The sequence below is a fragment of the Mesocricetus auratus genome, unplaced genomic scaffold (assembly GCF_017639785.1).
Source record: "Mesocricetus auratus isolate SY011 unplaced genomic scaffold, BCM_Maur_2.0 Super-Scaffold_100033, whole genome shotgun sequence".
NCBI classification, from domain to species: Eukaryota; Metazoa; Chordata; class Mammalia; order Rodentia; family Cricetidae; genus Mesocricetus; species Mesocricetus auratus.
The window spans coordinates 13,320,010-13,331,643 of NW_024429213.1; the positions used below are offsets into that span (position 1 = coordinate 13,320,010).

General features: G+C 46.9%; 1 protein-coding gene across 1 annotated transcript; it reads right to left on the reverse strand.

Moving 5' to 3' along the window:
• Positions 1-3,448: 3,448 nt before the first annotated feature.
• Positions 3,449-11,609, reverse strand: Timm17b (translocase of inner mitochondrial membrane 17B). The gene is made up of 6 exons (XM_005085120.4): positions 11,483-11,609; positions 9,956-10,055; positions 6,771-6,834; positions 4,104-4,232; positions 3,914-4,024; positions 3,449-3,825 (listed from the first exon to the last, which is right to left on the reverse strand). The coding sequence occupies exons 1-6, from the start codon at positions 11,506-11,508 to the stop codon at positions 3,737-3,739; spliced, it is 519 nt and encodes a 172-aa protein (XP_005085177.1). The 5' UTR covers positions 11,509-11,609; the 3' UTR covers positions 3,449-3,736.
• Positions 11,610-11,634: the final 25 nt, after the last annotated feature.

The window sequence follows — 11,634 nt, forward strand, 5'->3', positions numbered from 1 at the left end:
AGCTGCCTCACAATTTTCATCGAAGGCAGGTTGTTTTAGTCTTGCTCTCATCTTTCTCTTTTCATCCATCTTTTTCTTCATTTCAAATTTTAAGATTTGAGCAGCACAAAATCCCGTTTGTAGAGTACCCCCTCCCACCAAGCCTGGGAATCTGGGCCTGCCCTTTTGCACAGAAACTGGGCAATGTCCTCTCTGGGCTGCTCCAGCTAGCCAGGAGAGAGTCGAATGTTGTTGCCACGTGCAGTCGAGTCACTGAGAATCAATTCCAAGTTGCAATGGTCAAGCTGCACCCTGGTGGTGGGAACTGGGAACTGGATCCTACGGTTAGAGGAACCTGCTGGAGCGTGGAGATGCCCCAAGGGACTAACACTTTAAGGGTGAGGGGCGAGGCTTGAGGCCACTCCAGATCAAGTTTGAAGGCTGGCAAGAGCCAGGCAGTTAGTAAGGGGCCTGCTGAAGCAAGGCCCAGAGAGCTATTCAGGAAGGGTCGATAGCAGTCTTAGGGAACACAGAAAGATGGGAAATGGGTGGGGCCTGGGAGCGCCCCTCGGGAATTCAGAATGTGAAACCTCAGCAGGTAGCAAGCTTAGATCCACACAGGGAGGTTTGTTTCCCAAAGGCTAAGGGCCTGGACTAAGGGTGTGTGTGTGGGGGGGCTGTGTGTGTGTGTGGTGTGTTGCACCACAGGAGCCCGGATACTCTGGGTATGATGGAATCTTGTCCATCAGAGCTCTGCAGCTAGAGTTCCCAGCTCAAGAATGGCTGCATGGCTGGGTTCTGCAAATATGCAAACCCCAAGCCATCTTGCCCTTCCCAGGGCAGTTGATAGAGTGGCCATGCATGGGCAGGTGCTGAGTTGTTTGAGCAGGAGGTGTTGCACTTGCCATTAGTGAGGGCCACCAGGCTCTTTCTCGTTGAGACTTTCAGAGGCCCTAGGGACTGCGCCTTTGTCCCCAGGTACACCAGCTTCATATGGAAGGATGTTCCCATCTCCTTGCAGTGACTTGTAGTATTTATATATCATCCATGAGCCCATTTGCATTGCTGCAGTGACAGTGGAGAACAAACCCAGTTCTCTGGAAATTTCTGTGCCTTCATATGGCATTTGGACCCCAATAGAGACAATGTTTATCCAGTTAGGGGTTTGCACAGAATAACAGAACTTCCTTTCCAGTAACTCTCCTCTCCCCAAATAAGACTCATTTCTGGATATATTGTGGTCACCCTTGAAAAACAAACTGGCAGCCAGGTGTTGGCACATGCCTTTAACCCCGGCATTGGGGAGGCAGAGGTAGGTGGATCTCTGTGAGTTCAAGGCCAGCCTGGTCTACAGAGCTAGTTCCAGGACAACCTCCAAAGGAATACAGAGAAACCCTGTCTCAAAAAAACAAAACAAAACAAACAAACAAACTGGCAGAGTAGTGGTGGCACACGCCTTTAATCCCAGCACTCAGGAGGCAGAGGCAGGTGGATCTCTGTGAGTTTGAGACCAGCCTGGTCTACAGAGTGAGTTCTAGGACAGCCAGGACTAGACAGAGAAACCCTGTCTTGAAACAACAGCAGCAACAAACAAAAAAAACCCTAACAACTGAGTTGCCATAGAGCCTCACTACCTGAATTTGATATTGGAAACCAACATAGTGAAGGGAAAAGCAACGCTGGAAAGCTGTCCTCTACCTGTACATAATTTAGTCTTTTTAAAAAAGTGGTGAGTCTAGCACTTGGGAGGTAGAAGGATTAGGAGTTCAAGGTGAGTCCAGGCTATATTAACGAGAACCTCTCTAAAACAAGACAGAACTGGTATGGTGGCATACATCTGTGATCACAGCACTTAGAAGCTGAGGCAGGAGGATCAGTTTACAGGACAAGCCACTGTTATGCAGCAAGTCAGAGGTCAGCCTGGGTTACTTGAGTTCCTAGCTTGTTTGTTTGAGACAGGGTTTCTCTGTGGCTTTGGAGGCTGTCCTGGAACTAGCTCTTGTAGACCAGGCTGGTCTCTAATTTACAAACATCCACCTGCCTCTGCCTCCCGAGTGCTGGGATTAAAGGTGTGTCACTAATGCCCCGCAAGTCCCTGAAAAACAAACAGCAAGCCAGGTGTAGAAGCACAGGCCTTTAACCCGTTACTCTGGAGGCAGAAGACAGGCAGATCTCTGAGTTCAAGGCCAGTTGGTCTACAAAGCAATTTCCAGGACAGTCAGGTCTACATAGTGAGACCCTGTCTCAAAAAACAAAGAAAAGAACATAAAGTTAAATAGGGAGATGGAGATCTGGAAGAGTTGGAAAATGGGAAAAATACTACCAAAATATATTATATAAGAGACTTAAATGAAAAGCAATTTAAAATGTAATTAAAAACAGTAACAAAGAACAGCAAACGTGAAAAATGCAGACACCACCAAGCACAAGAAGTGACAAGAGACGAACACAGGGCACCTTTTTTTGAGCAAGCACTCTCCATGATGCCTGGACCTTAATCTCAGACATCGCAGAGCTGTTACAAGACCATGCGGATTTTTTTTTGGTGTTTTTTGAGACAGGGTTTCTCTGTAGCTTTGGAGGCTGTCCTGGAACTCCCTCTGTAGACCAGGCTGGCCTCGAACTCACAGAGATCCACCTGCCTCTGCCTCTCAAGTGCTGTGATTAAAGGCGAGTGCCACCAACGCCTGGCTTTGGTTTTGTTTTTTGAGACAGGGTTTTTCTGTGTAGCCCTGGCTGTCCTGGAACTTGTTTTGTAGAGCAGGCTGGTCTCGAACTCACAGATTCACCTGCCTCCTATGTCTCGAAGTGCTGGGATTAAAGGTGTGAATCATCACTGCCTGCCTAGATTGGAATTTTTAAACAGAATCACTGGTTTTCAGAAAAGGCTTTTTTAAGGCTAGTTTCCCAGTCTCTACAAGGGTGCCTGTGCAAGGCGGGTTAGGACTCCGGTGTACTTATGCACGGCATCTATACACACCCAGTAATCCCTGAGTTCCTGAGTTTTCTTCCAAGTCTGTTCCTGCTTACTAGATCTATCATTTGGCCCCTAACCATGCTTAATCATGTGCTTAATTAGTCTTTTTTGTTGTTTTTTCAACACAAGGCTTCTCTGTGTACCCCTGGCTGTCCTGGAACTCACTCTGTAGACCAGGCTGGCCTCGAACTTGCGGAGATCTGCCTGTCTCTACCTCTGGAGTGCTGGGATTAAAGGCGTGCACCACCTCTGCCCAGCTCCTAATTCATATTTTGTGTATCTTACCTCCCTTGCGCATTCATTCTATAACCCTCTACTAGAAGCTGGGTGTGATAGCATCACAAGTTCAAGTGAGACCTTGCTTCTTTCTCCCCCACTATCCTGCAGAAACTCCTTACTAGAATCCGTTCACTGTGGAATGTCAAGTCCTAGAATCCCAAATCCCTTCTCCTGAGGAGAGGGTCGTCTGGATGACTAAGGAGTGCATACACAGGCATTTCAAAACAGGCTTTAAACGTTCATCAGGGTGCCACACGGAGGATCTGGGATGAGACACTGTTACATGTGTGAGGCTGAGGTGCCCTGAGAGACAAAAAAAAGGGGACCAAGTGACAAGGCTGCTGGGGTACCCCCACCCCTACCACAGAACAAGGGAGTAGAACAGAGGCCCTCTCTGGAGGGTCCCAGGGTTATGTAGGAACCAGTCCTCCCTTGGAGATAGACCATCCGGGAGGAAACTGAGGAGCAGCTCCACGGTGGCAGGGGCAGGCAGCGGCTTCCTCAGTGGTACTGCTGGTAGTTGGGATAACCTGGGGCCGGAGCTCCCTCTTTCGTGGTTAGCTGGCTGGGGTCCTCCAAGAACGGGGGTGCTGGAGAAGGGAGAATGAGATAAGGAGGTGAGGAAGAGGGGAGAAGGCTTCCTGACTCTTCCCTGAGCATCGCCCACCAGGTCCTCACCATTGCGGAACTGCTGGGCAGTATAGCGAGTGAGAAGGATGCCAACACCCTCGATGAGGGCCAGCAGGATGCCCCCCATCATCGCAGAGCCCACCATGGCCAGCGGACCACCTGGGAGGCAGAAAGAGACAGGGCTGAGGAAGGGCAGCCAGAGCAGGGGCAGGACCGGGGTGGGGTTAGAGGCACTCACTGCGGGCAGCCAGCACTGCTCCCGTCAACGCTCCGCTGCTGATGGAGTTCCAGGGGTCTTCCTTGCCTCGCAGTCGTACGAGGCCACAGTCAATGGTGGAAAACAGGCCTCCCCACACTGCAAAGCTACCTGTAAGGGGACAGAGCCCTTATCAGTGAGTCCTAGAAATTCTGAGACTCCATATCTCAACATCTGGGAACTTCCAAGGGCTGAAAAGTGACCAAGAAAGAGGTTGCTGGGACCGAAGACATGGCTCAGTGATACAGTGTTTGCCTAGGGGAATTCCCAGCAAACGCACACACCTATGACTGGTGTAACCCCAGCAACTGGGAGGTTCAGGCAGGAGGCCTACAGAGTTAGACACCCATGGAGTGAAGGCCTGTCTGAAAAAAAAAGTGGGTTGGGAGAGTCACATAGCCTGTAGAAAGCCATGGATTACAATTTCAACACCAATACAAGAGGAAAGAAAGTCCAGACATAAGACAGGTGGAGACCCCTATGGAACACTCCATCTTTCCCACTGTGAAGAGTCTCCCATTTGATTAGGTCTTTAGTTAGCATCAAAATCATTTTTAGTTGATAAATCGATACAAGCAGATTAACCTTTTATACAGTTTTCAATGAAGCAATTTTAATCCTTTAAATTCCCATATGGAGGGGGCTGGAGAGATGGCTCAGAGGTTAAGAGCAGTGACTGCTCTTCTTAGAGGTCCTGAGTTCAATTCCCAGCAACCACATGGTGGCTCATAATAATCTGTAATGACATCTGGTGTCTTCTTCTGGCCTACAAGCATATGTGCAGACAGAATACTGTATACACAATAAATAAGTCTTTAAAATAAATAAATAAATTATCACACGGAGTTGGAATTCTGTTTTTGATTTCAGGGAGAAGGAAACAGGTCAGGAATGCCAGAACACAATATATATATATATATATATAAAGAATGCATAATCTAGAAATCCAAAATGGTTCAAAACCTATAACTTTTTGAGCATGGTCATGATACAAGTAGCAGAAAATTCTATAGCCGACCTCATATGACATGAAACAGTAAAAATGCAGGAGAATGCTGGCTGGTGGTGGCGCATGCCTTTAATCCCAGCACTTGAGAGGCAGATCTCAGTGAGTTCGAGGCCAGCCTGGTCTACAGAGTGAGTTCCAGGACAGCCAGGGCTACACAGAGAAACCCTGTCTCAAAAAAGCAAAACACAAACAAATAAACAAAGCATGAGGTATTCAGCTGCAGTTCTAGCTACAAGGAACGCTGAGGAGCTACAGAAGGCAATATCACTTGAGCCTAAGAGTTTGAGACCAGCCTGGACAACATAGAAAGATCCCTCTACAGCCTGGTCTACAGAGTGAGTTCTACGACTGGCTCCATAACTACTGAGAAACCCTGTTTTGAAAAACAAACAAAAAATAAAGAGAAAATCCCTCTGTTTGTTTTGTTTTGTTGGTGGTGGCGGGGAATGGAACTGAGGGTTCCATACATATCAGTCAAGTACTTGGTCACTGGGCTACATCCTCAGTCTCCCTCTTTCTTGAGACATATCTCATGTAGTCAAGGCTGGCCCCAAAACAAGTTATGTAGCCAAAGAGAATCTTGAAGTTCGAATCCTTCTGTCTCCATCTCTCAAATGCTGAGATTATAAGTGAGCACCAATCTACCCAAGTTTTATGAAGAGCTGGGGAGTGAACCCAGGACTTTGTGATGCTAGGTAAGTACTCTACGAACTAAACTGTGTTTAGACTTGGGTCTCATTTCTAAAATATCTTATTATGCATATGCAAATACTAAAAAGTCCAAAATCTGAAATGTGAAAACACTTCTGGTCTTAAGCATTTTGGATAAGGATACTCAACCTGTAGTTAAAATGTTTATTGAGGACAGGGAAACCCTGTTTTGGAAAAAAAAAACCAAAATAACAAAAAAAAATGTTTATTGAGGGCTTACTGTTTTCTAGTACTTATTTGAAGAACCCTGTGTTAGTTGACTTCTGAACTTTAAATTAGTTAATATAATCAAAAGGCTCAGCATAGTAACTAGCACTTAGTAAATACAATGTGAATTAATTTTGAAACTACCTATTGGGCTGTCAACGGTATCATGATCAGATGAGGTTTGGAGGAAGTATGCTACTAGCGGTCACCTAATAGGGAAGAGCCTGGACCCAAATTTCAACTGCAGAATATCCCAAGCTTGGTGGTGCACACCTTTAATCCCAGCACTCAGGAGGCTGAGAAAGGTGGATCTCTGGGAGTTCAAGATCAGCCTGGTCTACAGAGTAAGTTCTAGAACAGCAAGAGCTATGTAGAGACCAGTCTCACAAACAAATAAATATACAATCCTGTCCTTTCATATTAAACTGTTGGGAAATATCATCACCCAGGAAGTTCTAGTGAGACTCTGGGTTAGAATCTGGACCTTGCTGGGTGGTGATGACGCACGCCTTTAATCCCAGCACTGGGGAGGCAAGAGGCAGGTGGATCTCTGTGAGTTCGAGGCCAGTCTGGTCTACAAAGCTACACAGAGAAACCCTGTCTCTAAAAACCAAAAACAAAAAGACCCTGGACCTCTAAGTCTCTAACTTATAGTCTAGCCTCAAAAGATCAACTACCTTCAAAGTTGCTACCATGTCTTTATGCTCCCCCAATCTCCTCACCTCCAATCTGGGGTGCTCGAATCCTCACAGCATTGATACTGCCTCTGAAGCGGTGTCGTATTCCCTGGAGAAAGCAAGGAAAGGTGTCAGACCACTGGCAAGGCAGGGTTTCCAGCCTATATAAGAAGGAGCACTGGGATGTTTAGTGGTAGAGCGCTTGCCTAGAATGAGCAAGGCCCAGGGTTCTTCTACTCCCAGCATGGCAACAAAGAGAGGGGAAGGCAGGGGAAAGCTTCAGAAGCATAGCAGCAGTCAGAGAACCAGGAGAACAGGCGATAAATCCAACAAAGATTTTCTTAGAGCAGGGTTGCTAAGCTTTATTAATTTCTTCACTCATTCATTCAATAGGCAGTGATCAGGTCCTGTGTGCCAGGCTTCATCTTATATGCAGGGGTACAACAAGGTACAAGTTCCCTGCTCTCTCGGAGTGAGTGCACACAGTAGTGGCAGAGGCAGATTGTAAGCAAGTAAGCAAGACAGCTTCAGACAGCAAAATGTACGAAAGAAAAGTGGCTCTCAACCTGGGGCTTGCTACGCCTCTGGGGTTCACAGAGGTTGCCTAAGACCATCAGAAAACATTTACAGTATGATTCATAACTAGCAAAAATGACAGTTAGGAAGTAGCAATGAAAGGATTTTATGGTTGGGCGGCCTCACAACAAGAAAACTGCAGTAAAGGGTCACAGCATTAGCAAGGTTGAGAACAACTGTCTCAAAAGCCTTGCCTATTTTGAGTTCAGTCTCTCTGCTTCACATTGCCGCTGAGGATGTCAGCTCTTAGTTTCTTGCCTAGGCAGCCATGCTCCTTGCTGCCATGCATCCCCATCACGGTGGACTCTTATCCCTCTGGAGCTCTAAGCCCACATAGTCTTTCTTCTATAACTTGCATTGGTCATAGGTTTTATTTTAACAACAGAAAGTAACTAACATATCCCCAAAAGGCTCACACCTATTTCATAGAGGAACAAGAACCCTGTCCATCTTTAGGAGTCTCAATAGTCTAAGCCCAGTTGTCTTCAAGGTTCAAGACAACCTTCAGGTATGAGGCTTTGCAAAAATAAAAAAAAATAACAAAGTTATGTTGGACGGTGGTGGCGCATGCCTTTAATTCCAGTCCTTAGGAGGCAGAGACAGGCGGATCTCTGTGAGTTCAGAGGCCAGCCTGGTCTACAGAGTGAGCTGCAGGACAGTCAGGGCTACACAGAGAAGCCCTGTCTCGAAAAAAACAAAAAAAGAAAAGAAAAGAAAAAGCAATTATGGTGAGGGGCTGGAGATAAGGCTCAGTAGCTAAGAGTACTTGGCTTTGTAAGCATGAGGACCTGAGTTTGATTCCTCAGCACCTATGTAAAGTCAGGCATGGCTGTCTATGCCTATAACCCCAGCATTACAGGGAGTGGGGCATAAGACAGGCATATCCCAATAGCTTGCTGGCCAGTCACCCTAGCTGGAAGTGGAGCTTCTGGTTCTGTGAGAGACCCTGTCTCAAAAAGCGAAAGAAGACCCCATACGTCCTTCTCTGACTGCCACATGTTTATACTCATACACAGACACACACGCCCCCCCCACACACCCCTACCTTTGAGACCAGCCTGGTCTACATAGTAAATTCTCAGTAGCCAGGACCTTCTCTCAAAAAAGGGGGAAGGGGTATGGATCAGAGAGTTCTCAAAAGAAAAAATAAAAATGGCTAAGAAATACCTCAAAAAGTGATTAACATCCTTAGCAATTAGGGAAATGCAAATTAAGACTACTTTAAGATTTCATTTACTCCAATCAGGATGGCTATCAACAAATGTTGGATGGATGGGGAGTTAGAGATAACTTTCTGCCTGGTGGTGGTGGCATGTGATTTTAATCCCAGCACTCGGGAGGCAGAGGCAGAAAGATCTCTGTGAGTTCAGAGTGAATTCAAGGCCAGCGTGGTCTCTGTGTTGCTCTGTAGACCAGGCTGGCCTCGAACTCACAGAGATCCTCCTGCCTCTGCTGGGATTAAAGACGCGTACCACCACTACCCAGCTCATATTCATCTTTAAAACAGTGACATCTAATGAGATCTCCAACCTCAGGGGAAGAGGTAGAATTATATTAAAAGCCCCCCCATTCAGTTTAAAGGCTGTTTTCTCTGTCAAACTACTGTCATTTTTCTATATAGAGGATATTAACCCAGAGTCTGTTTCGAAGTAAAATATACATTGCATACACATTTAAGATTTGATGCTAGGCCAGGCGTTGGTGACACATGCCTTTAATCCCAGCGCTCGGGAGGCAAAGGCAGGTGGATCTCTGTGAGTTCGAGACCAGCCTGGTCTATAAGAGCTAGTTCCAGGACTGCCTCCAAAGCCATACAGAGAAACCCTGTCTCAAAAAACAAAAAAACAAAACAAAAAAAAAGATTTGATGCTATCCTTTTTCTTTTTATTGATGCTGAGAAATGAACCAACTACTCTACCATGGAGCTATATATGTGCTTGGAACAATCTTTGTACACTATAAATATTATTACTCTCATTGTTAATAAAAAGCTGATTGAACTATGACTGGGCAGGATTTTGGGGATGGAAAGAATGCTGGGAAAGAAGGTGGAGTCAGAGGAGTCACCAGCCAGTTTGAGAGGAAGCAGGACATACAGGAGTGGTAAAAACCATGAGCCACAGATTAATAGAAATGGATGAATTCAAGTTGTAAGAGCTAGTTAGTAACACACCTGAGCTATTGGTCAAGCATTTATAATTAATAATAAATCTGGCCAGGCGGTGGTGGCACACGCCTTTAATCCCAGCACTCGGGAGGCAGAGGCAGGCTGATCTCTGTGAGTTCCGAGACCGGGCTGGACCGATAGCCTCCGAAACAATATAGAGAAACCCTGTCTCGTAAAAACCAAAAAAAAAAAAAAAAAATCTGAGTGGTTATTTGGGAGGCAGCTGGCAAAACAGAGCTGATCAGTCCCTACAAAAACTACATCTACATATACTTCTAGCTCCTAAGACTGTTTCTGACAGTACAGCATTTCCACAGAGCTCCAGCAAGACAGTTGACGAACAGAGTCAGTCACTCAAATCATAGGCCCAGGAGCCAGGCCCAACACATAGTAGGTGAACAAGCAACTGAATGAATGTGTGTTCGGAACAGTAATCTTTGTCAGAAAGACTGCAGACTCCCACACCACTGGGGAAGGCCCAACTCACAACGGGGGCATTGCGAAAGCCCTTGATAGCCTGGAAGACTCCACCACCGATGACACCCATAGTGAAAGCTCCGCCGCAATCATCCACAATTCGCCATGGGCTGCAAGCAGGAAGGAAAAGATAGAATTAATGTGAGGCTATGCCCGGCCGAGCCTGGACGCTTTGGAACTTGGAGAACCAAAATAGGAAGCTCATGACTGGTAAGAAACACCTCAGATAATAACAAATCAGTTCTGTCTTTTTGTTTGTTTTGGTTTTGGTTTTTTGAGACAGGATTTCTCCGTGTAGCTTTGAAACCTTTCCTGGCACTCGCTCTGTAGACCAGGCTGGCCTTGAACTCACAGAGATCCGCCTGCCTCTGCCTCCAGAGTGCTGGGATTAAAGGCGTGCACCACCGCCGCTGCCACCAAGCAGTTTTGTCACTTTTTAATACGACCCATAAAAGCCTCAACGGAAAGCCAGGTCTGGTTCTACGTACCTTTAAGCACAATGCTTGGGACAATGAGGCAAGAGGATCACAAGTTGGAGTCCAACCTGGGCTATAAATGGAGACCCTTGTCCCAAAAAGAAAGCTTGTGCTGCCAGGCAGTGACAGAGCACGCCTTTAATCCCAGCACTCGGGTGGCAGAGACAGGTGGATTTGTGCGTTTACGGTCAGCCTAGTCAGAATTCCAGGCCAGCCAGGGCCACACAGTGAGATGTTGCCTCAAAACAAACAAAATCTAAATAGTTTGTAAATCTATCTGTGGCGCAAAAGTGGGAAAACACATTTTTTTTCTTTTTCAGAATGGGGGAGGTGTCACACTACATAGCATTCCAAATGCTGGGTTTATTATGAAAGAATAGTGCTCTCCATTACAAATGAGCATCAATCCAACGGTTTTGCTGCTGTCAAAAAATCACATGGACTGACATGTACAAAGAGTTGGCAGGTTTCAACAGTGGTAACTACCTAATGTTATTTAAGTAAAGCAGAACAGAACTCTGTCCTCCAAAGTGTGTGTGTGTGTGTGTGTGTGTGTGTGTGTGTGTGTAGCACGTCCAAGGAAGCCCCTGTACAGTGTTATTTTAGAATTTAAAACGGAAAAATAAAAAACCGTGAGGAAGCTCCAGGCCCCACCTCTTAGCCCACAGCGGATTCATACATGCCCTAACCGGAGTCAAAAACCAGTCTGAGAAAAGCCACGCGAGGAAACTCTGTGGGTTTTGGCTCCACGCCTCTCCTCCCCCGCTGCTGTAATGGATTTGCCCAGCGTCTCTCTTTTGGCTCACTAAAAGGCTCTAGGAGAACAGTCAGGGGAACAGTGAGGTGGTGTGTCCCACACGGCACCTACAGGGACACTCCACGGTGGCGGTTTTTAGCAACGTCCGAGTAGGAGGAGCCATGCCGGACGCGCTGAGGCAGTGAAGTTTCTAAGCCTCCCGCGTCAGGGACTTGACAGTGTAGCCGCTGCCTTCCCCGCCCGCCTCCCGTGGTTGGCCTGGGCGTCGCAGGGACTCTCCCGAAGCCTGTGCCCATCGCCGTACCAAGGTTCGCGAGCGTACTCCTCCATGGCGCCAGCGTCTGGCCTGGAGCAGACGGTCGCACAGGCGAGCCACTCCCCCCCCAGAAACGCCCACAAGAGCGGAGGCGTCGTACGTAGGCCAAGGAAACAATTGGTTTTCCTCGCTTACGTAAG